We start from the raw sequence: 27,963 nt of genomic DNA, 5'->3' as shown, positions 1-27,963 counted from the left end.
AAGATGCGACGACTGTAATGCTGACGGATTTATTTAGTTTAGTAGATCTCTCTTAAGAATATATATTCCAATTAATTATAGGCGACAATTCTAGCAAACTATCTTTGCATATATGCATACTCAAGTGAGGAAAAGAAGCCAAGCGAATGTATTTATCTGCATGCAACCATGACCAAGGTCTGCGGTTCTTGGGTTAACGAACTTGTGGTTTTGACATAAGTACCTACACAGAAAACAACTAATTATGAATTATGTATCATGGGAATTTTCTTATTTTAAATACGCATACATTTTTATTCTTTGCCACAGTGAGACCTGAAAATCTGTGGTTCTGCATTATTATTTGATGAATATGCTATATGACTTGTTATTTGGTGTATTTTGCACAGTGTAGAATGTGATTTCAGATAGATGAATGCAAATCCCCCGAAATAAATGGAATAAATTCAGTATTATAATGTAGGTTGACAACTGTGTTTGTTTTGAATGTGGCTTGGGGATTTTGGCAATTTATTTTATATAAATTGGATCCTACTTAACTGGTTGTTTGTGAAATAAAAAGAAAACATCATATAAACTAATTTAAATTCTAGAAATCTCCAGAGATCTAGTCAAACCATCACATTTTTTTCTGCCTATCTATGACGTAATTTCAGCAACCTGTTTCTTTAGCCAAAGCATTGACTAGGTCAGTATGCCAGCATATAAGTTTTTGTATTGCTTTCTTTTCCTAGCTTCAAGTGTGAGTTTTGACAGGCTAAGAGAAATGGCTAAATAAGCTGTCAAATTGCATGTTGTGGATGCAGATTGCCATTGGCCAGTGCACTTAACTGGGAGCAAGGTGTTTGGACAGGTATTTGCAATCGATTAGCAGGTGGGGGGGAATTGACTTGCATAATTGGAATGCTTAGCAAGTGCAACACTTCCGCACCTCGCAGTACTGGCATTTTATTCTTTTCTGGATTGTAGATTTCAGTGATGCCAAAGGTACTTTTTAATTGTGTCTATGAAATAAACTTTAAAGATAACTAACACCTGATAAATCGATGTGAATTGTAAAAGTTTTTAGATGGCACTTGAAAACTATTTTACATCGCACTTTGTACCTCAAACTAGAGTGTGCCAATATGAGTAGGATATGGAGTGTAAGTGTACCAAGTGTACCTAGTTCTCATCACTGTTGCTGCTCTGATCTCATTGCGTATGCGTGAGTGTTGCGGTCTGGAAGCATAAATTGCTGGCCAAGAATTCGAGTAGACGACATTAACAACCTGATTGGAAATTGCTGCGCGTCGGCTTGCTGCTGGTAAGTGAATTACCTGTAGAGGTGAGTGAGTGGGCATATCGATCGGACGTAAGTACAGCTGGCCGACGACCGCTTTCGATTTCTATGCTGCATTCCAAGCCAAGTCGAATCGGTTCTCGGATCGGATCGGGAGCTCGGGCCTCGGTTAACGTATTCGTTTTCGTTTTCTGATCGCAGCTGATCGCCAGATCCAGAGACTTCGGCTTGAAGCTTTAGTTTCTGCCATGGTTTTTTCCCCTCTTGGCCCGCTTTTGCGAAATGTTGACTGCGGTATAAAAAGCGTTGCACGCCCTGATTTTCTTTTGAGTTTGTCGTTTCGATTCGCAGAGTCTCGAGTGCAAGTGCAGAACACATTTTCCATTTTCGCAGTGCATAACTACTTTGGGAGATTGGTGAAAACGGTTCGACATTGACAATTGGTTCTAAGCTTGGCAGCATGTTGAAATTGGTAAGATTCAGCAAGGTGGTTTATAGTGTTACATCTCCAAAGCTCGATATTCATATCGGTATGCAAAAGGTGTTTTCAGAATATGCGCAGTGAATTTTTAGAATGCAATTTAGCCAACCGGTTTGATCAGATCGGTGTCTATGATAAAGAGTAACTTAATTGGTGGTTCATTACTCAGCCATGTCCTTGAGTGAATGTTTGTGAACTGATAATCAGAGCAGCTAATTAAGGTATTTAGCCAAAAGTAAGGCAATAAAGGCAAAGTTCATGTATAATTGCTGACTTTACAGATGGGTGTGACCGAAATGGTGATTTAATGATACAAACGATTTGAGTCACTTTTTCACTCAACTCTTTGTTTTTCAATTTGCAGACCTTGAGCTTGGGTCTTCTGCTTCTGGCGGCCCACAGTGCGTATGCGCAACACCAGGACTACACCACACCGGTGCCCATTCTCAAGCAGATCGACAAGCACAACGACGATGGTTCCTACACATATGGATACGAAGCGGCCGATAAGAGCTTCAAGATCGAAACCAAGTACGCGAATGGAGAGGTCTATGGAAAGTACGGTTATGTGGATGACCAGGGAAAAGTGCGGGAAATAGAGTATGGAGCCAGTAAGCGTGGCTTTGAGCCCGCTGGCAGTCACATCAATGTGCCACCACCTACGCTGACCAACAGCAATCCCTATCCATTGGGACCCAACGAATTGGACGATGGCCAGTATCGTGAGGACCCCTCGGTGTACTACAAGGACCAGAAGTTCAATCGCCCCCTTTCACCGGCCAGTAAATTCAGTCTGAACGATTTCGGCCGCGGCCAGCAGCAGGCGTATGCCCCGCCACCTCGGCAGCCCGCCCCACAAACGCCCTACTACAATCCCACACCCCAATACTACAATCCCCCGGCTCCGCAGCCCCGTTACTACCAGCCTCCGGCCCAGAACTACTATAATCCCCAGCAGCAACAGCCATACAGGGGGTTGCCGGAGCAACATCATCCCTCCCTGCGAAATCTCAACCTCTACACCGGTTCCTATAGCATCGACTATACGGGCCGGAAGTAGGAAGGAGGACCTTTTGATGGGGGGATCACCTCTGAGTTGGGCCAGAGAGTCAGGGACTGAAGTGTCCGAGGACAATGTCAACTTGTTACTGCCAAATAAATCAGTCACTCCGCACACCCCACACATGTATCTATTACTGTACCTGTTTATATATGTTCTTGAATGTGTGTAATAAATCGAGTTTTGAAACCTGAAGCGTTTACAGAGAAAACGAAAGTGTTCTGAAATCATTAAATGTTTTGGTAATTGCTATGAAAATCAAAGGCAATTAGGGTGTTAAAGACAACTAGTAAACATTCAATCAATTTACGCTACCCTTTTCGCTGTCATTTACTGCTAAGTAATTATTCTCAGTGCTCAGAAGTATTTGAAATATCTGCTTTGGCATTCAATTTAGCCAACTACCAGGTTCCGCTTCAATTAAGCCGCCCCACAGCAGAAATTGTAGCAAAATCCAGCCGATTGAAATAAAGGCAAAGAGCCCAGCAAGTGGCCAATAATCGTTAGGCCATTACGTCAACACAGAATGATCGAGCCAAAACAACAAAAAACTACAAAAAAAAGGCAAGCATTGTGGCCGATTCAGATTGAAAACCAAAGTGGATTTGCTGTTGACTGGAATTTGGTGCACTTATGCAATGTGCTGGCCCCAAACCACTTTCAAATGCACTGCCACCAACGGCCGACCAGTTGGCCATAAGCTGTTGGCCATAAGTATGGTCTATGGTCTATGGTCTATGTACTTGGTGCTGGGTGGTGGCTCAACTGCCTTTGTCTTTTGGGTGTGGGGACTGCAGGTACTGGAAGAAGTGGCTTGAAGCTTGTTGGATAATTGGAAGTCACCCACGGATCAATGGCCAAACAATGAGCTTAAATCAGTGTGGTACTTAACTTTTCGTTAGCTTAAATAAGCTATTAATTAGGTAATTTAATTGAATTTGACTCAAATTTTCTGAAGGTTTTTCATTTTATTAAAACGGATGATTAGCAATTTATATATATGGTTACAGCAAACCCACAAAGTAGCTAATAAAGTAGCTGTTAAATAACTAAGAGCTATTCCCCGTTTAACTTTAAAGCCACTATTTATAGTTTGTCATATACATTCGGTTGTGTGAGCTATTCAAGTTCCTTTCCACTGTGCCAGTTGGCCAAGTCAGAAATTCAAAGCGTTTTGCTGGCGGCACCAACGAAGAATCAAGTCCAGACTGCACCTCTTAAAAAGCAGTGCACAAGCACACATTACAGGCTCTGAATTATTTGTATATGTATATATTTTCAGCATTTATATAATTCCGCAGAGCAAAACAGCGAAACTGGTCTGCTGCTGCTGGGGCGTTGGCATGACTCAAGAATTTCCTGCAAAACTGTCTACTTTGCCATGGCTGACTAGCGAACAGCTGCTACACTTACCACATTTTTTTGCAGCACCATTTTCTGAGGTGGCAAAAAGCCGTAGGTATGGAATTGTTATGATTCCCATTCAAAAATGCGTTGGCTGAGATGCCTCCGCGTTGGTCGAGTGTCGCATTGAAAATATGCTACTCCTTTGGCCCTGCATTCAATTGTATTGAATAGTTGGCTATCAATGGGGGAAATGTACAATTGTAAGCTGGAAATAAATGAATGAAATGCCAAGATTCAAGGAAGCATACCTAAAAAGATACCTTTAGCTCTATTGTGAAACCATTTCTAAAATTAAATTATGGTGCTTCAAATTTAAATACCGAATTTTTAAAAACATTCTCTTAAGTTTGTTGTTATATTCCGAAATATTTTTAGCGAACTCTTTCGACCTTGATCGTGGCAGTGCGTCTACGCATGCTCACAAGTTAAGGTGCACGCCCATTTGCCCCCCAGCCCGCTGCCCACGAACAAAAGCCGGACACAAACTAGTCTTTAAAATGATATACTCAGCACAAAAAAAAAAAAAAAAAAAGCAACTGACAAGCGAAATAACAATCGCACGCACTTGAAGACTGGAAACCGCCCTGCGTCATGGGCGGCACTTGAAGGAGGCATAAAGATACAGAAGGGGGGCGAAACTGGGGGGCAGGCAATCGTTGACGGTTTCCTGACAATGTGGCAATGTGGTGCAGTGGCCGACCAGTTTTTCAGCTGAACTATCGCCATTCCGCTGCGGGTTGCATTGCTGCCTGGTTCGTGTGGTTGTTCAGTTAAAACGGAGTGCTACCCGTGGTGTGTCATTAATTCCATCAGAACTACTCCCGCAAGGCCATTCCGAGTGGTTGTGGAAAAGTGGAGGCGAAGGAGTGGGGTGCAGCTAACACTCTGGAAAGTGACACGTTGCCTAGTTCTGGTTGTGATTCAGACATCAAGCATACGCACTGTTGAACCACCGAGAACAACATGGAAATAAATAAGATATTTCTTCGCTGGTTGGTTTGTGAACTATTCGGGTATCTTTTATCTTTTATATTCCTTTGAAGCACTAGATGCACTAGTATTTCTTAAATTCGAACTGTAGAGGATGTCAATTATGACAGTTTGAACATAATTGTATATAATTTATAGGCAAACCAGTTTTAAAGGGCTAGCAAACTATGCTTGCCAACTTTGCTTCATATTTTAGCAATTTATGGGCCTTACAGTTTTGATTAATTATCGTGGATGGCCACATCTCATTGAGGTTAGTTGCCATAGCGCACCGAAGGTCGCAGTTAGAGGTAGGACTACGACCACCCTGATTTCGTAAGCGATTTGTTAAATTTATTAAATTGTTTTGTATTACTTAACGACAACAAGTGGGTGACTTAATTCGTTGAGCTGTGGGGTCAGAAAAACTCTGGAAATTGGCAAATCAAGCAAAATGGAATTCTTTGAAACCGTTGGGCGAAGTTTAAACTTTAAAAAGGAACATTTCTTCTGAGTTACATTCTTTTGGCGTAAAATAATGTAATACATATGAAATGAAGTATATTTTATATATGTATATGGTCATTCTTGGCCATTCCTGTGGCGATGGCTAAGAAAAGCTCTTCAAAGCACAGAGAGAACTCCGGTGAATTCGCTGTCTCAAGCTCGATCAAGCTCTGCAGCCTCTCTTTCTCTTTGTATATCTCTATATCTTTTTCTCCAGAGAAACATTTCCACTGGCGACCGCTCTCCGTCCTTTCGTTGGTGAAGTTTTGTGGTGCTGCGGCCGTTGGTGCGGCTCGGTGGTGCAGTTGTGCTGCGGTGGTGCGGGATGTGTGGTCTTTGGTCCGTTATGGGAGAGGGAAAAAGGTTTTCCGCGATCGGTATATAAAGCGAAATACAACAACCTGGGCGGCTCAGTTGCCGTCGGTCACAAGTTAATACTCCACGCGATCTCCACCGAAGTCGGTCCGAAGATTTGGCCGATTTGCCCCAAGATAGTCGCCCGGTTCATTAGGGGATTTGGAATTGGAATTGAAATTGAAAGTGCTTTGTTGTCTTCGCCACTCGATATTCAGCTGGGTGTTGCCAGCGAAGGCCTTTTGCGATTGCATTCAGGGTTTAATCGATTCGAAATAGCTGGCCCCACAAAGCCAATCAGCGGATACAATTCAACAGTTCAACATGAAAGTGGTATGTGAGTGGGGACGGATATATATGTCGATGGGTGGTAAATATCAAAGGTCGTTCGACAGAATCACTGGATGCGTGGCCGCAAAAGGGGTGTATTTGAGTCTGAGACACCCAGACGTATCAAAAGTGGGGAGGTACTGATCTGTAAACTTACGTCATCGCCATTGCGGCGACTGTTGTGCAAATATCGCATAATTTGCTATGCAAATCGAGCGAACCGTTAATTTGCTCCCAGCCCCAATCGCAATTGTTCAGCTTGGCTACAAGCGACATTTTGCCAGGTCTTTATGCCCGATATCCAGTCCACCAATCCACCAATCCACTCAACTTGGCACCCAATTTGGTAACTGGATTTTGACATAATTTATGAACGACGCAGCTTCTTGAGAAAAAAGTTGCAGGAACTTCAATCAGCACACGTTGCACTAACAAGCTCGCCGCTGCCACATAGTTGTGCCCCCCTTTGGTCCAGCGTGAAAATATCAAAGGCAAACTTTGGCTCAGTTCACACGCGGCAGTCAGCTTTTTGGTCAGTTTCTGTTCGGTTTTCGGCGCACTGGGTCCCCCGAGCATGTCGTGGCCTGGATGTATCTCTATCTCTATCCGTGCCTGTATCTGTATCTGTATCGGTGCCTGTATCTAACTACCTGTCCGTCCACCTGTCCATCCGCACCAAGGCTGCAGCACATGGAGCCTAGCTAGTGAAAGGTTTTGGCATGCGGAATGGCTGAAAAAAGAAACCAAAGTTCACAATGCCAAAAAAGAGTAAAAGCCAAAAACCAGAACTAGATTCTGGCCATCATAGCTTGTTTTCCCGGTTGTTGGGCTAAAACCATACAGCCTAGGACTAACATTTTCACCATTTCAGGGAGTTTGGGGAAGAAGAAGATTCTTCACAAAAGACTGAGAAATGATTTGAAATGGATTGATTTAAATATTTGATTGCAATTATTGTGATTTATGCGAAAAGATCCTACGAATTGCAGGCATACAAAACATGTATAGTCACAGACTTGTCTTTCAGTTATTCAGTAATTTCGCGCAAATTTCTTTGGCATTTGCTTGCCGCAGCCGCATACTTGCAACACATTTCGGCAAGTGTGGGAACTTTTCCCATTTTCCCATGCATAATTTGCGTGCCTGCCTCTTTCGGGTTTTCTTCCCCCCCTGAATTTGCTGCCGGATTACCCAATTGCAGCTGCGATATGTTCGCTGTGTGGGAGTCACATGGCTGGGCAACGTTAATTGGCATTCCCCAGCTTCTTTGGCATCTTTCTTCCCGGTAGCATTTCTCCACGCCACTGCTGGGCATTCAATTAATCCCGTCCAGCCCATCCTGCTGAGCGGCCATATCGCGTGTCATTGGGATTGGGCTTTCAATTGGGCTCGGCCTTTATGCAACTACACTGAAATAAAAGGAAAAGGTTTTTGTAAATTTAAAATTTAAAAAAGAAACTAATTCACAAAATACCAATTATACCTTTAATATTGTATTGATTTTTCTTTTACTTCTGTTCTGACTGGAAATTGAAGGTATTTCTTTAAGTGTTTGTAACTGAATCCGGGGTATTGGTTCCTGCTTGGCATTGAGGGTGTCATTGGCCGGCGGAAAAGTGAAAGGCAGCCTGACTTAAGACTTTTGTAGACATCGTCGCCGTCTGGCATTCTGGCCAGCACTCAGACTCTGATGCACTGTCAAGGTGTTTCGATGGCCAGGGGCGAGGTGGAAACCCAACTCTTCTGGCAGACAGGGTGCAATTAACTAACCGGTTGTCATTTGACTAGACAGACTTATGCCCATTTATATCCTATCCCCACTGATTTAATTGACTTAAAAAGAATTGGCTTATCCTACAGATGCAACGCGTGCTCTTTGTCGGTTGCCTCATAGTAGGCGTGGGTATGGTGAGATCACAGGACTACCAAGACTACCAGGAGAACACACCAAGGACTGCTCCTCTCCGACTGCGAGCTAATGCCGCTCCTGCTCGAGCTGAAGCGCCGCGGGCTGATCCAGTGGCAATCCTCAAGCAGATCAACAAGTGGGTAACAATTTAAACATTTAATATCACTAACCACACATAATATTCCACACCAGGCACAACGAAGATGGCTCTTACACTTATGGCTATGAGGGAGCTGATGGATCCTTCAAAATCGAGACCAAGCTGGCCACTGGCGAAGTGAAGGGCAAGTACGGATATGTGGATGAGACCGGAAAAGTTCGAGTAGTTGAGTACGGAGCCAACAAGTATGGCTTCCAGCCATCTGGAGAAGGTATCACCGTGGCACCACCCACACTGGTGGATGAAACTCTCAAGGAGGAACCGGATTACGCAGATGAGCCGGCACCACAGCGCCCGCAGAAACCCTATGTAAGTAGTCACGACACACTTAACCGAATAATTAGTTTGATAAAACTGATAATTTTTTTTCAGCGTGTTCAACGTCCCCAGCCACGCCCTCAGCCTCGCCCACAACCTCAACCCCAGCCACAGTATGTGCAATACGAGGTGGAAGAGGAGTCACCACGTCGAGTTCAGTATGCCCCAGCTCCTCAGCCGCAGCCTCAACCACTGCCGCAGCCACAACATCTGCCACAACAGCACCACCAACCATCGGTGGGTCCGGCACCGCCAAGACTCCAGGTTCCTGGTGCTCAGCGAACCACCGACGTACTCTACTCACCACTGCAGCGTCCCGCTCGCCCGGAACCGGATTACTCGCAAACGCAGAGCTTCGGCGATGGTCCCTCGAATGTGCGGATTTCCCGACCCGTTTACGCCCTGCCCCCCGCCTCACCAGCTCCGAGCAGTGCCCGGGCTCAGGGATTCCTGGCTCCCGCCTCCGGTGGACGTCCGCTGCTGGAACCCGTGGGCTTTGGCCAATCCCAGGGACCCAGCGCTCGTCCTGTCCAGCAGCAGCCGAGCTTCCAGCCACAACCGCGGCCACAGGCTCGTAGTGGTGGAGGCGGTGGCTCCGGATTGCTCGATCAGTTAGCTCGGGACTACGCCCTGCCCCAGGGAAATGCCCAGCCGCTGCACGACATCACCTTCGGCTACTACTGAGCTGGAGTTTGGCAGGCGGTTGCAGTGCCCATCATCCTGAATAACCCAGAGATTCCTTGCTTCTAGGTCCTAATCGCACAGGTGTACCCTGTCCTCAGATTTTCTAAGCGATATTAAAAATTCCCTGTAATAAATTTAACTACAATAAGTTCGAAGAGATTTTACTGCGTTAGTTCAATAGTTAAACGAAAAGTTAATGGTATAAATCATAGCCTTCTTTCAGGCTAAGATCAACACAACATCTTTGCGGGGTAAAAGAACTTGTCCATAATTACACATATAAAATATTTTTCTTATTGCGATTGTTACATCTAGAAATACATTTGCTATATACAGCACTCTACATGAAATTAAGACTCTTTTACAAAAACTTTACATGGTATTTCGCGACTAGTGCGTAGCATACTTTTCGGCCAAATTTAAATGTACCAACCAAATAAAAGTCTTCGTGTTTAATCAACGATTTATTTAATTTAAATACTTAAACGTAAGATGGGGAAGTTCAATTAATGCCAACTGAAGTTTCTGGGTGGCCCTTAAAGAGGTTCTTCGAATTCGGAAATGTATATAGAATGGGGGGAGTGACAGCAGATAGATTCGGAATAGGCAGGAACGGTTTGACTAACTCTAGGATACGTGGAGATGGACGGTGCTGTTAACGAACTGGGCGTGGTCCACAGCTTCCTTATCGTCCTCTACTGATGGTAGACTGCAAAGAGATCGGTGAGAGGTGAGAAAAGGGTTCCCGATTCAATGTGTGTGGTGGTGCAGCAGCGCAGGAAAGTGGGTGTGCGGGAAAAGAGAGAGAGAGAGAGAGAGTGGGTGACTGATTGGTGGTGCTGGGGATCTTTTGAAGCATGCTGTGCTGAGACATTCGGATGCAATATCAATGGCGCGCTTTATTGCCAACCATCGCTGGGAAGCTCAATAAATAATTAATTACGATTAGCATTGCGATTAGCATTGCGATAACGAGAACATAAATAAGTTATAGATTTAGGTAAATGCTGCACATGACTTAGAGGACTATAAGCTAAGAACTGCGGGCGATCCCATTAGACCTCCAGCAGGCGGTTGAACATCAGTGGATCCTGTATCTCGTAATCCTGCGGCCGGAAGACGCGCTTCGTGTGCTTGCCGCCCGCCACCTGGCGTCGCACCTTGTAGCCACCGCTGTGTCCTTGGTGGTGGTGCGGTGGTGCACTGTACACGTACTTGGACTTTTGCACCACCGGCGGCAGATACTGGAAGTGGGGCGACTGCTTGTGCACCTGCTTCTCGATGGAGTAGACGGGTCCGCTGCCGTGGTTGTTACCCTTCCGCTTGGCCACCTCCAAGGCGGCTATAATGGGCGTCAGATCCTTGAGCGCATTGCTCTTGGTGGCGTGGTAGTTCTCCACTCTGTAATCTGCAGCAGCTTGCGGTGGCGGGGCCGCAGCTGCGGGTGGCGAGTAATCGTAGCCCTCATTGGGATGCTTCTGGATGTAGAGTTCCTCGGCGGACGGGCGCTTGGCCATCTGGTGGTATACATCCGCCGGATTCTTTGAGGCGGGATTATAGGCAGCTGTTATGGACTCTGTGTGCGACAGGGACTCCAAGGTGCCCAGGTTACTGGGCAGCGGTATGCCATAGCTGTTATAAACCTCTGCCTGTTCCAAACCCGTACCCGTTGGCAAACTGGTATCCAAAGCCACTGTCTTGGAGGCCGTGTACTCAGTTTTCCCGTTGGGCAACAAGCTGAGGATCTCCTGGAGCTGTGCCGCCGCCTTGCGGGCTTCCTCATCCGTTAGCTTTGAGTGGCGGCCATAGATGTTAAAGTCATTGCTATTTGCGCTGGTCGCTGCCGTTTTGTGGTTGTCGTTTTGAGTTTGTGGGTGTATGATGTGGTTGTTTGTTGTGGTGGTGTTGTTGTTGTCGAGGTGTGTATGCAATGAGATTTCATTAGATTTACCAAATTAAATATTTGCGTGTTTTTTTGTTTGGGTATTTACACATGGCTTGGTCTGCTTATGTAAGAGTTGGTGGGCGTATTTCAATAAGTATAAAAACTTTTCATTATCTTGCTTTACGAAATTTTAAAATACTTTTGCTAATTAACAAATTAGGAAATAAAAAGTGTGCAAGATGTGAAAAGGTTTAATACTTTTTAAGAAATTTGGATTTCTCTGTTAACAGTTCTTGTTGTGTTAGATGAGTTTAGATTTTTTTATACAAAATGATTGGTTTACTTTACACATTTTGTACATTTCTGCGCAGCTTCAGGATGATTTGCATGATGATCGTAGATGAATTCCGATTTTAGTTTTGGTTAGCTGAATGAGGATAGTCGATAGTCCGCGTTTCATTGACGGTTTCGCTGGACTCTTTAATGGGCCACTGGCTAAATACGTATGCGCAACTTTATCAAGTATGCGACATGTGGCCACTGCAAATGGCCCCATTACTATCTGTACAACTCACTTAAGTGCTACTGGTAGTTAACGTATATGATAGTAACGGATATATATATAAGATATGATAAATTATTGAAACATGTTCACATGTCTTTATGTACAATGAATCGATTAATGTTCGCTTGCGCAATGTGTTAAAAAATCGAATAAACTTAGCCTAGGAAATGTGCCATTGGAACAAGTTCCATGGGCCTGACCATACATCAGTTGGCGCACAAGGAGAGATTTCGACTGGCGGTGTTAATATTTACAGTATTTACAATGTATCTCGGTTTCTGCCTCGTCTTCACCAGCCATGAGCAACTGATGATGGTGCTTTCACTTTCTACTCGTTGTTTGCTGTGTGCGGAAATAAGATGAGGGCCGCCAAAAGGGCGGTGGATTACGGGGGCGGGGCGGCTGAGTATGCAAATAGAGCTGAGTGATTTGCGATTGCAAGTTGATGGGACAAGCCATCTTTAAGATACACTTCTAGAAATTTATCAATTACTTTGCTTATTTATGTCTTTCAAAAGGGGAAAGCATATCAAGTACACTTTAGTCAAAGAAAATATATACAAACATAAGATTATCAAATAATCGTATTTACAGATAATATATTACAAATTGATTCATAATAATATTATTATGATGGATAATCATATAAAGAACCGACACCAAATTCTGTTAGCAAAGCATTGTATGTACAGTGGAGATTGTTTAGAAGGTTCTGTTTGTCCAGACCCCTAACTACGCACCATCTTGTCCATAGGCCGATGGCAGATAGTTGCTTGGCGGCGACTCGAAGGCCGCCGGGTGGCTAACGCTGAAGGGCGCCCCGCCGCCGTAGCTAGCCCCGCCCACCGGCGGAAGGTACTGATGGGTGGCGCTGCTGTAGGTCGGGGGCTTCGATGGCGGACCGTAGCTGGCGTGGCCAGTGGGTATCTCGTACGTGGTGATCGCTGCAACGAGACAAATGCGAAGACATTCAGTTGGGTAAAGTGGTACGCAGTCGCAGATGCCGACGGAACGGGTTGCTGGCGAAAACGAAAGTTACCGGCCTGGCCAGGTTCATTGCACGCTCCATGCTCCGATTTGGCCATTGGATCTGCAGCCAAATCGGAGCTGGGAGTTGCCTCTTCCGTTTTGGCCAGGTGCGGCTGTGTTGGTTATTAGGCGGCTTAATTGTCATGCATCTAGTTCAGCAACCGAGTTACGTAAGCGAAAGACAATATGTTTTGATTTCATGGCCCAATGGACAATGGCATATGCATTGGAATAAATATTATTTGTAGTATCGCGACCTAGTCCAATTTGTCTGCTGAACTACAAGGAGATTGAACACATGTAACTATATATGTTTTGGTTGCTTCATGGGTTAATCTTATAAACGCATGAGGAAGTTCTTAGTACCTTGTGCTTTTTCTAAATGTACTTACTCTCGTGATGCACAACGGGTCCAGGTGCGGAGACGGTCTTGTGCCCACTGCTGCCGCCGGAGGAGGCGCCCGACAAGGAGGTCAGCTTGGCGAACAGACCGCCGCCGGAGGAGGAGTGACTAGTGGCGTAGGTGTGCGAGTTGATGTGCGCCGAGTTGATGATGGACTTGCCCACATCGGTGACCTTGTCGCCGCCGGCGGCCACCAGATTGCCACCCGCACTCAGCGCGTAGCCGCTGCCCTTGATCAGCTGACCCTTGAGTGCGGTGACTCCGCCGGTGATGGCCTTGACCGCCTGGAAGATAGTGTTCAGCACGGATTTCTTAAAAGACCAGGGATCGTAGTCCACAGAGTTGCCCTGGAAATGAAGAAGATATTAGATGGATCAATAACATTTAATTGATTTAGCTGAAAAAAAGGCAACTTCATAGTCAACCATGTCAACTTACATGGACAACGATCTCGTGGGATTTGTAGCTGTCACCGCCACCGCTGCTTCCGCCGGAACTGCCGGAGGCGATTGAGGCGGAGGCCTGGCCAATTCCCGACAGCAGGCCGGACTTCAGGTGCGCCACGTAGTCGAAGCTGCCGGACCGCTTTTGCACCTGGGACTCCTTTACACTCTCGCCCGGTTCGTTGTCCAGATCTGTGTCTTCCAGGGAAAGGGACTTATCGCTAGCTGGAAGGGCGTGGCACATCAGAGGGAGGGCGGCCACCAGCAAAAGACTTAGGCTGAAGACCTAAATGTGGTTAAACAAATTAACAAATTTGGCTAAAACTCAAGTACCTATTCAAAAAATATATACAAAAATAGAGCACCCAATTTGTAAGCTGCGAGTACATTTTGCAATATCTTTGGTAGTCTATTCAAAATTTACATGACAGCTCCAACAAAAGCTGTAGACGACAAGGAAATTCAATTGCCGAAATGTGTCTCTGCAGAGCTGTTGCACCACCATCGCTTTTTTGTTGCGGCTTTTGTCCGCTTGCCACATCTGTGCACTCATTTGTCAACAGTTACACACACGCACACATGGTGTGCAATCATAATCTGCCACTTACCGCCGATATACAAAATGTAACTCGTAATCCTCGATCTGCGTACGCAAACCCACTAAAACCAGACCCCGCATCCTTACCCCCATATTACTCGGTTTACAGTTGAGCGGACTGGGCTAATTGGCGGGGGTGGATGGGCGGTAATGGTCATAATCAATTTGGCCAAGAGGGAAGCTAAAACGTTGCTTTGACTTGCGGCATTCGCAGCCGTTTCATGCTCCATCAACCTGCCAATATGCTAATTGCAATTGAGGCTAATGCGCCGTGGAATCTACTTAATCTTTGGGAATTGTTATTGCAATTGTGCGTAATAGTTAATTGATTAATTCCATAGTTTTTTGATTACAACTTTATAACTCTTATCCGAATATAACAATTTATAATTGTAGTCAGTGAATAAAAAACGTTTAAGTGATTAAGAAAAAAGTGGTTTAGGAAAATGAAAATTAAATAATCATATAATTGGCTTTCCGGAGCGTTGATATCATTTTCATCAAGTAAATGTATATCTCTTTCTTCCTCCACGTTTTCGTTAAGCGCCATAAATGTTCGTGAGTAGTAATCATTTCCTTCCATTAAATTGCTTTATATTTTTATGATAATACGCTGGCCTTATTTTTGGCCATTGATTTGTGCAATCCACTTATAAGCTTTGTGAAATATTATCTTAAAATTGAACCAGATTTCGATGGGGAAATGTTGAACAAGCTTTATTGATATTTTTGACAAATGCGTTTTAAATTAGTTTTTTCTATTTGGCTTAAAGTGGAACCGCCTCGAAAAATATTAATTGAATTGGCAGCCTTTCTCCCCGCGATGGCGCAACCTCCATTATGACTGGCCAAATATGTTGGGATATCTTATACAATGCATTAATTGCCCTAGCCATGGCCCAAACAATTGGCCAGTTGCAATCTGCATACAAATGCACTGATTAATCAAAATAAATATTGTTCTTCGTTTTGGGATTGCATAAGCAGAAACATAATAAAACAGTGGCAAAAAATAATTGAAAGTTAATTGCTGGCCGCAATTATTATTTATGGTTCAGCTGACTAATTAACGGTGTGCAATTTGTGTGCAAAATTCGCTTGAATCCATTGGCATATTGAACTGTTGGCCAATATTTGCCAAAACCATTTTCCCATCCTAGCCTCTTCGCTTTGATAGGTTTTGTTTTTTTTTTTTTTTAGTTGGCCGACACTGTTTGTTGTTGTTTTCTTTTTCTGTTTGCTCATTGTTATGGCCAATATTTTGTCTGGTCAGAGAGTGAAAGTGTTGTATTTGCCGGCTTTGTGGCCGAAACACACTCGCTCTCTTATTCCGTGTTCACAAATAATTAGCATACTAATATTATTGCTTAATGGTCGATGAGCAGAATGCCTACACTGTCTTTTTTATTTTATTTTTCGTATACATATTTATATCTAACTACCTCAACTTTGACTGGTAACTTAATTGCGGTAGGTTCGGTTTACGAACTCGTTTATTGTCGCTACGTGTGGCCTGCCTCACCTGGTTCGTCTTCGCTTTCCGTCTGGCATATCATCACCTGGGCCATATTCAAATTTCTTAACGTTTTTCGAAAGCAACACGCTGAGGGATAGAAGCCAGCGGCTCTGACATAATAATTATGCACGACATTTACCTTCGCACTCGGTCAAATGGTCATCGCTTCTTGCCAGTCATGACATAAGGTACGGAGCGAATGAAGGTCTAGTTTGAACAACTTCATCTTCCTAGCCGCCCATGAAGTGCACTGAAGCATCGATTGGGATTTTTGGGTTATCTATGAGTTGCGTAATGCAAAGCATCTCTATAAGTCACTTATGCGAGACCGCGCGATAGACATCACGCAGCTCTCGAGCTTAGCTAATAGCGTCAGCGATGTGTGGCCAACATATATAAAACGGGTTTCGGTGCAGAATGCCTTGCACTTGAACTTGTTTGCCAAAGAAATTGCATAAACTAGATATGAGCGGGTATGATGCAGGGGGGGGGGGGAAAGATGTATGCCCAAGATTAGATCGCTCAATTAGTCCAGTATTCGGATCAACTTTCACTACGCTATCCTGTGGACTTACCTTCATTTCGTGCGCCTGTGTTTTTCGTGGGCTTAGCTCAAATTGGGCCTTCGATTAGCTGGGTGGCAAATCGAGATCAAAATTCACTTTTACCGATGACGTCCTCGGGTTGTTTTTTATTTATTTTAATTTTTTTTAACGCTGTCTCCTCTTCACACCAACTTTCTTCACTCGGCCACTTGCAATTGGCACTTTTGGCCGCCGCACTTTTTCGACTTCGATTTCGAACCGTTTCGCTTCACGTTTGTTTTGTCATCGGCATTCGTCTCAGCGGTTTGCAGCGCGCACAAAAAATTTCACTCTCCACTTTCTTTCACCGATTCGAGTCTCCCGATCTGGGGATTTTGTAGCTGCGGCTATATCTCGGCAACGTCTGCGCTCGAACTGTGCTCGAAAATCGCGTTGTGCGGCTTATTTAAAGAAATCACCGGAGAGCCGGCAACGAAGTGCATTTTGAGCGGTTTTGGGGGTCTTTGCGAACGCTCTTAGTGGCGGGGTTAAGAGTGTTGCCCTCTCTTTTCAGCTCTTTTTGTGTTACAATTTATTTTATATTTTTTTCGGCAGCATTGCCGACATTTTCATGACAGCCTTTTGGCCGCAAACGAGTGTCTGGGGTTCAATGCGTTTCGAGTGGCATCGGCATCGGTGTTATCCACATGTGGCAATCCGAAAACTGCAATGCGGCTCATTAAGTTCGGTGGCATAAACGTGTTCGACTGCTCGAAAAATATCACTGTTGGCTTCGTTTTCTGACATGGCCCAATCGAAAGACTGAGGCAACGAACTTGAAATGGCATGATCGCTAATGGAAAAGTTGGTATCGAAAGAAGTAAAGCAAGGACAAAACTTTGCTTTGGCAATATTCTAAGATTCTACTTTTGCAGTTCCATTAATACTATACTATATGTATGTTATGTAATCCCTGCCAGTTAGGCACATTTAGCAATACAGATTGAATCAATATCTTAAAAAATAATAAATTATATAGTTAATGTTTTGCAAATAAGCACATAGGAATAAATTAGAATAAATTATGTCAAATGTAATGAATTTCTGATGTTGGTAAGTATTGTTGAGTACGTAACAAAGCCTTCAGTATATTTATATATTCCGTGTATATTCTTGACCCAAAGCTAGCCAGATCTCTAATCTCCCACTTTTCTATGAGCAACAACCTTGAACACAAGTGCGTTGCCTACTGATGAAAGCCTTCAACTGCAGACTCCAAAACTTCGTCCACAGATATCAACACAATGCGAACTTGAGGGCAAGCCATTATCTAATGTTGCGACAAATGGGTGCAAGTCAGCCTTTTTTGGGCCCTCCTCTCGGTAAGAGTTCACTGTCACTATGTCAAAAGCGGTTCATTTGTAAACGTTCCAAACAATTAAGGCTAACAATGCTGGGGTTAACAATGGAAATATGTGAGATGCTTGCCTGTCTGCTTCCATTCCCTGGTGACAAAGTCGGACCAAATGGGTAAGTCCTACGTAGGCAAATCCACAATTCGAAAAATCACCACCTCTTACTGGACTGCGGTTATCTAACCGAAAGTGAAATGGGCCCAGACCGACCAACTGCAACTGCCAACTGAAGTTGCAACTGCAATAGCAACTGCAACTTCAACTGCATAAATGCAAAACGCGAAATGAGCATGAAGAAAACTTGGCCCAAACATAATACTTAAGCACTCGTAGTTAACAAACTGTAAATTTGTTAAACAGCAAAAGGAAAACAAGACGGTACAAACCAAACAGCAGCAAAATAATGAAAATGAAAATAAGAAGAAAAACCCCGACTCATGTAATAGCCGGCGAATATATACTAATGGGACAAGATAATTGCAATTGGGGGCGGTAGCTGCCGTAAAAGGGTTTTAAGTGGTAATACCCTATGATGAAAATGTTGCTAACAAATTATGGCGCAGAAAAATATAAAAATAATATGTAAAACATTACTGTTAGAATATTAGCATTTTGACCTATTCTAAGTTTGCATAAAAAAGCGATTTACAACATTTTTTTTATGATACAAGTTAATTGCCAGCTTATTGAGCTGAAGGCCATTTGCAATTCGTGGAAAATGCGATGGTCCCCTATTTTTCCCTCTCCACATTGTTTTCCTAATACTGTTTGTATATTTTAGCCACTGTTTATTGGGTTGTCAACATAAAGAGTTAAGCTGGGACATATAAATGTTTTTTGCGCTATAATTTGTGGTTAAGTTAAGTTTCCGACGAACCGACAATGTGGCCATTCAGTTCAAGTTGAATGCACAGAAAGTGAATCCAATTCAACTTAACTGATGTTCCGCACCCAATATTGCGTATACGCCACCGCAGCGATAATAAAGAAAAACTATCGAACGACAACCGGTCAAATTTAAAAAGGAAGGAAGTAACCGATTGAATTTAACATACAATTTATATCGGCTAATGACAGATGAAAAAAGCGATGAGATAACACGGTAATGCAATAAGTCCACAATTAAAATAAAATCATTTTTGTCACGGGAATTCATGTCCTGGGTCTTCTCATAAATAAATTTATAAGACGCCTGGCTCTCGAGTGCCACTTCCTGCCATTATGGTGTTCGGGTTTTTTCTATCTTTTTATATCATCATCCAGCCAAAGTCCGAGGCCAAAAAACACACATGTGCTTTTAATTTTTCACTCACTTTTCATGGGTTTTCCTCGGCTGCTAGTGTTGTGTTTTTTTATTTTTCGTTTTTTTGTTAATTGACGTGGGGCAATTGGCAGAGCGAGCGCAATGTGAAAATGTGTTGGGAAAAGTTTTCAGAGTGTAACGTAAAGTGCGATAACAGGCCGCTGCGCATTGGGAAATGCTAGAAAATACCCGAGCATCGACCACCAAACACCGAACACCGAACACCAGAGCCACCAAAGTCCACTCCACTTCCTCGACTTCCTGCTGCAGTTGCTCGTTAGTTGCGCAATGAACTTCAACTTCAAATTCGCAAATGTTCGGCTGCGGCGGGGACAAAAATATCTGAAATCCATATCGGAAATGAACCCGTTTTTGGCAGTTTTTGGTCGATTTCTATTATGCTTTATTTGTGTGTCTAGTTGAGAGGAAACTGCACGGCATGATTCAATTTGGTGCAATACATGGGATATGGAACGCCAGCCAGCTGGGCAGGAAAAAAGTGAAAGCATCTGGCATGCTTGGATTTATATATTTGCCTAGCACTCCAGCAAGGGGCATCTCCATTTTTCATACCCCTTTTTTGCACCACTGTCAAAATATAATACTGCCGAGATTATGGCTATGATGCAATCGAATCGGCCTATTCCGACAAATTGAGCAACAGCTGCTGCCGCGATCTCGTCCTGTTCGTTGCCTGTTTCGAATGTTTATTTTCGAGGCGAACGCACAAGAAATACGCTGGCGTGTGGCGCTGTCATGGCTGAAATTGCATTTTGTAAAGCGGTGCGTCCACATTTTTCTCAGGTGCCGTGCCGCTTTAATTGTGCCCCGTTTGAATATATTTTATTGAATGTGCAATGCAATTTCATTACTTATTCAGACGGACGGACACATAGCGCGATACTGCGACCACTTGGACACACATGCATGAGCAGGCTGTCATTAAGCGTATGTCACTATTTCACCATTTTCTCGTTAACTTGACCCGCGAGCTGGCTCGCTTGACTTGCCCCGTGACTTTTGGGCCATCCTCGCCCGATTGGCCAATCTGCCGCTCATCTGGATCGCCAAGGTGCCACATCGATTAATGGGCGTCCTAAATGAGCTCGTTTCCCTCTCGATTAATAACTATTAGGTTAATTGGATCAAGTCGTTGGAAAAATGGCACCTTAATTACTTAAGCTCTGTGATTTTCATTTGGCACTTCAAATTAACAGTTTAGGCTTACCTAATGTTCGCAAAGTTTGTGCTAATATGATACATAAAATGATTAAAATTAAAAGAGGAAGTATATTTGCTCATTAAAGCTAATCTACGCACATATTAACAGGTATTCAAAGCTTTACAAAGTTAATCATACTACAACTATTGCAAGACATTGTGAAAAGTCTTGACCTTTTCCAATGTATCAATTCTCAGACAAACGTATGATTCAATGTTTACTAATAAGTTGTAACTTTAGCCGTTTCGCTGAAAGTAATTAATGAAGTTAGTTAAGGCGGTGCTAACTTAAAATTTTACTGCTAAATGGATTTCAAATTAACATTTAGGATAGTGGAAGCTGAAATTATATACATTAACTTAGCTCATAAAAATACAATTTGGAAACCTCCTAAATATATGCACCACAAGCTTAATAGATCCCTAAAGTATGCAAGTAGATTTAAACAAGTTTGATGCAATCGTAATATATTGAAATGGTTTGTTCAGTTGAGGATTTAATTGATTTCTGAGAATTTTAGATTGTTTAGAACAGATATGTATGGGCATTACAATAATACAAAATTGCATCATCATGCAATTTAGTTATCTACTTACACAGCCCCCCTTCATTGCATTTTATTACGTACTAATTGATAAAGAAATTCTTATGAATCAACAGTGCAGCTGATGTTTCTACGAAATGGCCTCAACTCAGTCATTGGTGCATAATTCGGGGGAAAGGCTATGCTATGAGTAGATATGGCCAAGTAAAATGCATTCTGCTAAGAAGTTCCCGTTTTTCCATGGCGAACGACATCCACTTTGGGCCATAAACATAAGCACACAAGGTAGATCCATTCAGGCACGACTGCGTCAGATGCCGTTTACATGGCGATTACTTGCAGTGTGCGACTTAAAGATGCGGTTTTTTGTCCGCCGTTCTCGGAAATACCAATTGAGTCACCATCTTTCCCAAGCGCCTCAGCACGCTCCAAGGCGGCGACTGGCGGGCTAATTTAAGCGATTCGGATCTGCGGCTCCCATGACGCGTGCGCCAACGGAACTGGCGTTTGCGGCACCCGTTCGGAATATCAAATGTGTTAGAAATATTAGATGGGCTCCAACGTGGGGATAGTTTCATTGGTGGTGGTGCCGAGAGCAGAGCAGTTGTGCTCCGCGAGCTTTGATGCCGAGCTTTGGCCCGGCACCACTTTTACTTTCAGCAGCAACAAGTGCTGGCCGGCACCTTCTCACAGGTCAACTTGACCGACTGTGAGAAGCCCTACACTTGGCTAACATGGGTTTAGCCCGATAGAGAAGGTGGTAATCAACCACCCACTTGCCACAAAGTTTGGTTATTTTCAGCTCGGGGAAATTTCTATATTTTCGGGCTACCTATAAACTTGTTTTCTTTCTGGATTTAAATAAAAGTGATAATTCAATCGCTGCTTCTTTAAGTATACCTAATAAAAAAGCAATAAATCTCTAATCGCGTATGTTCAATAACAAGCGGACAGATAATAGTTAATTACTAAAATGGGTCGACGAAAAGGGCAAATTTGTACATAAGTGTTTATTAAGTACAGTATTCATTATTTCAAACGGAAACTTAATCATCCAAAATGCAGCTTTGATTGACTTCCGCAGATAACAAAGCTCTGACTTCGAGGCATCCAAACATTACTCTGTGGCTGCTCTAACTTTTTCGTAATATTTGTTTTAAAAAATTTTGCGATAACGAAGTTAATTTTTGGTGTCAAATGCCACTCAAACGATATGTACATTTTATGCAAAGCTTTATGGCAACTATGCTGATTAGAATGAATAAAATGTTTGTATGGAATTAGTTTTTGAAAGTATGTTTTTAACTTATGTGTTAAAATAGTACAATTGAGGGTTTGATATTCTTCTTAAAGCTCCAGTGATTTGTATTTGGTTTAACAACAGATGTAATTAAAAACGTTAGTCATTATAGTGTTAGTTTGATGTGCACTTACTTTTCTCCAAGTGTAATATGATTCAGATAATTCCGACTGGTAAAGTTTTTCGTGAAGCAGGCGCAATTAGTAGCACTGCTCGGAGTCAGCTGTGATAAAATCGCGGTCCGCTCGCCCAGACGTCCCGCTCCCTCGCACGACCCTCGCGCTCACTACCCATCCCGCTTCCACCGCCTCTGACCGGCGGCGTCTCGCTCGCGCACAGCGCCCGCTCCCGCTCACACTCTCGCAAGCTAGCTTAAAGCTGCACTTAAGCACTGAGCAATTGTTTGGGGGAGCAGACGAGTCGAGTCGGCGGCCTCTGGGCTCCACTTTTCATTTTCAGTTGCCTCCCAGACGTGCGCTCTCGCTGTCGTGTGTTCTCGATCGCGAGAAATCCAAATCGAAATCGCAGTCGAAATCGAACTTGGTTAATGCTTAACACTCTGCATGCCCGGGAGATATGGTGAAACTCTCGATCTGACCGGAAAATCCCAGCGCGCGTCGCTATAAACACTTAAGATCGGTGGCAGATGGTATCGGGCTTGAGGTCCATAAAAGCGCATTCATCTCGAGCTTTTCGTGTCACTCAAAGACGGCGCACAGAGCCGAAAAGTTGAAGACTCACATATCCTGCGATCAGCTACTTGGATAGCCCATTGCCCAGTTGCAAGCCAAATCGGTTATAAACGATATCAATATCGCGGCATTTCATCAGAGCAACCAAATCGAACCGATCCGAAAACGGTTCCACTAAAGCGGCGAGAGCGAAACTAAAGTGAAAAGCAAACCGACTAATTGAAGTGTCTGTCTGTGTGTCTCGCAAACGTGCAAAGGAAACAAACAAAACGGAATAGCCAACATATCACACAGAGCCACCGCACAAAATATTTATAAATAAATAAGAGGCAACAGTAACACCAGCTACCAGTATAAAGGCCCGGCATTAACATTTAGTCGTGCCAGTTTGTTTATTTTTTATATACGCAAAGCCCATAAAAAGAAAAAAACGCACAGATCACTAAAAAACAACAGCAGCCGGCGCTATAATAACAAAGTTGTAGAAATAAGAAAATTGGTATAAGACGCCACCGATCCGCCAATCACCTGCTATATACTATTACTAATCCCCGACGCAGACGTTCGCCGTCCGCAGAATCTATATATATTTATAAATCCAATTGATTAAGCCCGAGATCGAGCATGATGACGCCCATGTGGATATCGCTGTTCAAAGTCCTGCTGCTGCTGTTCGCCTTCTTTGCCACGGTGAGAAATTTACAATTTTACAAATTTCAAAACAGTCGAACCTCCATAAGGGAAACTTTCAAAAGAAGTTAAAGTTTTAAAATTTAAAGATCTTTGCGTCGAAACAATAATTTATTCCAAATCTATCTAATCTGATAAAAGGTTAAAGTCTCCTTGTCTTCTTAAGACAAGCACTTAAGATCTTAAGACTCCAGAACTTGATTTTTTGTTTATTTGAAACAGGTGCTCGCTTGTTCCAGTTATGAAAGTTCGACTGCATTTCTGTTTTTTTCTGTTCCGTGTTAATCTATGCTTAACATAACTGTCATTTCATTGCAATATATTTCGGGCTATGGGCTTTTTAGCTATTAAGATTTATTTTAGATTTTCCATAGTTGTTCTAGCAGTTCCATTAGCCGAAGGGCAGTTTCAAGTTTAAATTTAGTCACAGACTAGAAAACCTGTTCGCATTGCCAGCGGCAGGTTATGTGCAATTTTCATTCTCTATATGATAAATGCACATCATAGGCATTACAATAATATTAATTGACACAAACAATGCCAGACATTCTGCACACGACTTTGGAAGTAATTTACTGCCGGACAAATTGTATGATCATCTCTGTGAGAAAAGCAATTAGTTCGTATTAATGGCGTCGAATGTTAGAAAATCCGTTTGAAAAGCGCCCGAGAACTTTTGTCTTTCCGGTTTTCCGCGAATTCCGCAGCGGACCGGTTCTAAAGATCGTTTTCAGTTCTAGCTAAATTCCAATAGGTTCACGGAAAACCTAAAACTGTGATGGAAAAACGATCCAATGTTTGCCTTAGTTGCGTCTACGCCAAACACTGATGAACGCGTTTAAAAAAAGGTTGATTGCTAATTGATTGGGAAAAAACATTTCCGAGAAATCGCAAAAGTTCTCAGACAATCAAGTTCAGATGGGTTGGCACCTTAAAGCGGGTTTTCTACATGCTCGTCGAGACCCAATTTTAATTTGGGTAAATTCTGTTGACGATTCCATGGACTCTATTCAAGAATTTAAGCATAATAAAAAGTCTTGACGAGATTAGGGGCTATTATCAAGGCTTATTTATATCACTGCATATACATATATATATAACATAGAAATATTTTAAAGAGTAGCACTAAAAGTGCTGATAATTCTAAAATCGCCAAGCTATTTGCATAATTATGGTCCTCGGATTATCAATACATTAAAAGCAACTATTGGCTTGTTCTTTTATATAAATAACCTTCCGGTTGGATTATGTTGATTTTTATTCAGGATCGGCTTGCCTTTAGATTTTCCAATTATTCAGTCTTTATTGCTTGCGGAAGAGGGACATCCGTTTTCAAGTTGCTAAGCTAGAGGCAACTCTCGAGGGGATTATCAACTCTGATTTTGGACTCTGGCTGTTGTTATATGTATATAGGTTCGGGTCCTAACTCAACGGAACTATAGAATTGCGAGAGAAAACTGCGCTTGCCCGAAAAACAGCTGTTCAAACCTTTTGAATACGCAAATGTAGTGCCCGACAATAGAGAGAGAGAGAGAGAGAAGTCTGGGTTGACAAACAAACGAGCCCGAGCACCGACCCACGAATATATACTCCGTTGTCTTGGCAATGTTGATGAACTGCAAACAAAACTCTCACCTGTATCTTTCAGATAGTTTATATCAATATCGAATTAACGAAGCGACACGAGGCCGAGGTGAGGGCAGAGAAAACAGTGGCAGACTATAAGGCCCTTTTGGCTACCATTAACAATGGCGGACCCGGAAAGTCAGCATCTAATCACTTACAGGTGTGAGCACAGTGTCCCCGAGTGTCCCGAAACAGACCCAGTTGTATCGTTATGCTTAACACCTTAATAGCCTTAATTTGTCTGTGGTGTGGTCAAAACTTCTGAACCGAGACTAAAGTCTATTGTCTTGTCTTTTTATTTCGCCATTTTTGCTACAGTACGAGGCCAAGGAGTATGAACGTATCATCAAAGAGCTTTTTACAATAACCAATGATGAGGGAGTTGTCCTCTTTAATGTAAGTGTATACATAGGCAAATGCATGATTTCTCTGTAAAATGTGTCTTTGATGTGAAACGCAATTCATAGCTTCAAGGACGAATTGGTGCGCTGCTTTCTTATAACTACTCTTCATCCTATATTGCATCCCCATTTCACTGCTCATTTGGTTTCTTATTGGGTTGTGTGTTGTCTTTGTGCTTCCTTTTTTTGCCAATTGGCTAAAGACTAACACGAGTAAATTTTACCCGTACAGACGTCCGCGGACAGTGCACCCTTCATGCCCATACCCACCCAGCACGACGATCCGACCCAGAAACAGAAACAGAATCAGAATCAATCTCCGATACCCGAAACGAACCGCCATTACCATCAGTATCACAGCCTGATCCAACCAGATCAGTACTTCAAAGTGCAGCGCTCCCCGAATGGAAAGCTGAATCTGGTCTTTAACGATACGTTCGTATCTTTGCAGAGGACGGACACGGAGGTGCAATCCGAACAGCCGATACCCCCCCGACATCCATCGGATAGTAAGTACTAAGTATTTTAGCCTATATATGCTCAGTTACATTCGATACCCAAACATGCCTTACAACTAACTACTAAATCGATCCCATACTCACTGGCCAACTGCCTTTGGCGCTTGCCTAATTTTAGCCTTTGTCTTCCCCGATTCCCCCATAGCCAAGTATCGGCCACCACAATCCCCAGCTCGTCCTTTGAGGAATGACACTAAAGAGCACAATCCCTGCGCCAAGGATGAAAGCCAACACCTTAGAAACTTCTGCACGAATGTGGACGACTATCCGGACCTTTCAGGCCTCACACATAAGCTAAAAAACAACTTTGCCAAGTTCTTTAGCAACGATCTTCAGCCCACGGATGTGAGCTCTCGCGTTGGTGGCTCAGACGAGCGATTCCTTTGCAGGAGCATCAGGAAGCTGGTGTACCCAAAAAAGGGCTTGAGGGCGGACGACACCTGGCAGTTAATTGTCAATAACGATGAGTACAAACAGGCCATCCAGATCGAAGAGTGCGAGTAAGTTATAGCTTGAATCTATGATATATTCCATTAGCCTTGCTAATTGCCAAACCTTCCCTTCCAGAGGAGCGGATCAACCCTGTGACTTCGCCGCCAACTTTCCGCAGAGCTATAATCCAATCTGCAAGCAGCACTACACACAGCAGACCCTGGCCAGCATCAAAAGTGATGGCGAACTGGACGTGGTGCAGAATTCCTTCAAGATCCCTTCCTGCTGCAAGTGCGCGTTGAAGACTGGGTGATTCTGGAAAATGGGATTCTCCAGTCGATGGCTGCGACAATGTGATATTGAGGTGAGGCCACGATTTATTCGTACATTAAATTTTAAAAATAGGTACAGAACAGAAACGACTGACTACCAAGAAGTAGAGGATTTCAATGAATCCTTGCGACTTAAGGCGAACGCTTCACTTGACCAACTTGCGCAGGGTCCAGCCGACGGCGTAGAATCCCACCAGCTTTAGGGCCATTCCCTTGCTTTCAGCCTTCACCAAATGCTTAAACTTGTTCTCGAAATTGCCAACGACGCGATCCATCGGAATGAGATAGTATAATGTCTGCAATTCAGAAGTCTTGAAAATATGTTCGAATGCGGATTTTCGAACTGTGCTTTATCAAGTATTGTACTTAAATTCAAGAATAATGTTTCTTGTGATTCGAAGAGTCAAACTTTTCAGACTGAGACTACAACTCTAAATATGTATACAGCTTCATTGACATTATTTCCTTGTTAACTAGACCAAAAATATAAATTGTATCTCTTCTCTTTGCAGCAAGAAGTTTCACCCACCACAGAATGGCAGGCCAAACTGATCAGTGGTCATTGATTTATTCTATAATCTGCTGAATCCACACATAGACCAATGTGCATATTAATTTAGAGCTTTAAGTCGAGTCATTTTAACCATATTCGTGTCATATATTCATTTTTGACTTCCACGTCTAATGCCTAAGCTAGAAATGCAAGTAATTAGTCCTAGAATAAAAACAAAACAAAACACAAAACACAAAAAAAAAAACAAGAAAGATAGAAATAACGATTTGAAAAATGTATGTTAAAAAAAGATAATGTATAATAAATGTATGCAAGTACATGCCAGCAAAGTAAAGTTCTTTGAACCCATCAGCGAGTACCTGGTGGACAATTTATTTGCTTATTAACAATAATTCGGTTCGCCCCGCTGCGCAAACCAATTACACCCTAGTGAGTGTAAACACATTCCCCCAAAGGGGTGGTGGTTGGCTTTCACCGGCAAAAGGATAACATGCATCGACTTCGGCTTCCTGGCGCTGGATTTTTCCAACTGTCAGCGGGGCGTATGCGC

General features: G+C 43.2%; 5 protein-coding genes across 14 annotated transcripts; 3 read left to right on the top strand and 2 right to left on the bottom strand.

The window, feature by feature from the left end:
• Nucleotides 1-1,603: 1,603 nt before the first annotated feature.
• On the top strand, nucleotides 1,604-3,030 carry Cpr97Eb (Cuticular protein 97Eb). The gene is made up of 2 exons (NM_143273.3): nucleotides 1,604-1,754; nucleotides 2,128-3,030. The coding sequence occupies exons 1-2, from the start codon at nucleotides 1,743-1,745 to the stop codon at nucleotides 2,821-2,823; spliced, it is 708 nt and encodes a 235-aa protein (NP_651530.1). The 5' UTR covers nucleotides 1,604-1,742; the 3' UTR covers nucleotides 2,824-3,030.
• Nucleotides 3,031-4,955: 1,925 nt separating this feature from the next.
• Nucleotides 4,956-9,604, top strand: Cpr97Ea (Cuticular protein 97Ea). 2 transcript variants are annotated; one of them, NM_001276077.1, is made up of 4 exons: nucleotides 4,956-5,222; nucleotides 8,251-8,435; nucleotides 8,492-8,768; nucleotides 8,832-9,604. In NM_001276077.1, exons 2-4 carry the CDS (start codon nucleotides 8,251-8,253, stop codon nucleotides 9,459-9,461), a joined length of 1,092 nt encoding a protein of 363 aa, NP_001263006.1. In that variant the 5' UTR covers nucleotides 4,956-5,222; the 3' UTR covers nucleotides 9,462-9,604. The 2 variants fall into 2 exon arrangements, with proteins under 2 accessions (NP_001263006.1, NP_651529.2); NM_143272.2 differs by lacking the exon at nucleotides 4,956-5,222 and adding an exon at nucleotides 6,115-6,393.
• A 311-nt stretch (nucleotides 9,605-9,915) lies between these two features.
• Nucleotides 9,916-16,864, bottom strand: CG14257 (uncharacterized protein). 2 transcript variants are annotated; one of them, NM_143271.3, is made up of 5 exons: nucleotides 16,476-16,864; nucleotides 13,782-14,072; nucleotides 13,333-13,690; nucleotides 12,652-12,855; nucleotides 9,916-11,301 (listed from the first exon to the last, which is right to left on the bottom strand). In NM_143271.3, exons 1-5 carry the CDS (start codon nucleotides 16,479-16,481, stop codon nucleotides 10,517-10,519), a joined length of 1,644 nt encoding a protein of 547 aa, NP_651528.2. In that variant the 5' UTR covers nucleotides 16,482-16,864; the 3' UTR covers nucleotides 9,916-10,516. The 2 variants fall into 2 exon arrangements, with proteins under 2 accessions (NP_651528.2, NP_001263005.1); NM_001276076.1 differs by having other exon boundaries at nucleotides 9,916-10,170.
• A 5,799-nt stretch (nucleotides 16,865-22,663) lies between these two features.
• spz (spatzle) lies at nucleotides 22,664-27,744 on the top strand. Of its 8 annotated transcripts, NM_001104472.2 has the most exons (7): nucleotides 22,664-23,590; nucleotides 25,239-25,376; nucleotides 25,535-25,612; nucleotides 26,069-26,126; nucleotides 26,281-26,635; nucleotides 26,703-26,931; nucleotides 27,412-27,744. In NM_001104472.2, exons 1-6 carry the CDS (start codon nucleotides 23,525-23,527, stop codon nucleotides 26,878-26,880), a joined length of 873 nt encoding a protein of 290 aa, NP_001097942.1. In that variant the 5' UTR covers nucleotides 22,664-23,524; the 3' UTR covers nucleotides 26,881-26,931; nucleotides 27,412-27,744. The 8 variants fall into 8 exon arrangements, with proteins under 8 accessions (NP_001097942.1, NP_001138116.1, NP_733192.1 ...); NM_001144644.2 differs by lacking the exons at nucleotides 25,239-25,376; nucleotides 25,535-25,612 and adding an exon at nucleotides 25,850-26,005; NM_170313.2 differs by lacking the exon at nucleotides 25,239-25,376 and having other exon boundaries at nucleotides 27,412-27,646.
• CG43935 (uncharacterized protein) lies at nucleotides 26,927-27,298 on the bottom strand. The gene has a single exon (NM_001276075.1). It carries the CDS (start codon nucleotides 27,172-27,174, stop codon nucleotides 27,046-27,048), a length of 129 nt encoding a protein of 42 aa, NP_001263004.1. The 5' UTR covers nucleotides 27,175-27,298; the 3' UTR covers nucleotides 26,927-27,045.
• Nucleotides 27,745-27,963: the final 219 nt, after the last annotated feature.

Source organism: Drosophila melanogaster, chromosome 3R, assembly GCF_000001215.4.
Source record: "Drosophila melanogaster chromosome 3R".
NCBI lineage: Eukaryota > Metazoa > Arthropoda > Insecta > Diptera > Drosophilidae > Drosophila > Drosophila melanogaster.
Note: the sequence above shows the minus strand (reverse complement) of the source record. Positions and strands in the feature narration are given on the sequence as shown.

Bases quoted from the DNA above. Each gene is read 5' to 3' on its own strand.
- Cpr97Ea (NM_143272.2), top strand. The intron at 8,436-8,491 runs GTGGGTAACAAT...ATTCCACACCAG, and splicing joins ATCCTCAAGCAGATCAACAA to GCACAACGAAGATGGCTCTT. The intron at 8,769-8,831 runs GTAAGTAGTCAC...ATTTTTTTTCAG, and splicing joins AGCGCCCGCAGAAACCCTAT to CGTGTTCAACGTCCCCAGCC.
- CG14257 (NM_143271.3), bottom strand. The intron at 13,691-13,781 runs GTAAGTTGACAT...CTTCATTTCCAG, and splicing joins CCCACGAGATCGTTGTCCAT to GGCAACTCTGTGGACTACGA. The intron at 11,302-12,651 runs GTGCGTAGTTAG...ACAAAACGGCAG, and splicing joins ATCGGCCTATGGACAAGATG to CGACCAGCGCAAATAGCAAT.
- spz (NM_079802.3), top strand. From the start codon at position 23,525: ATGATGACGCCCATGTGGATATCGCTGTTCAAAGTCCTGCTGCTGCTG. The intron at 25,613-25,849 runs GTAAGTGTATAC...TTACCCGTACAG, and splicing joins AGGGAGTTGTCCTCTTTAAT to ACGTCCGCGGACAGTGCACC. The intron at 26,636-26,702 runs GTAAGTTATAGC...CTTCCCTTCCAG, and splicing joins ATCCAGATCGAAGAGTGCGA to AGGAGCGGATCAACCCTGTG.
- CG43935 (NM_001276075.1), bottom strand. From the start codon at position 27,174: ATGGATCGCGTCGTTGGCAATTTCGAGAACAAGTTTAAGCATTTGGTG.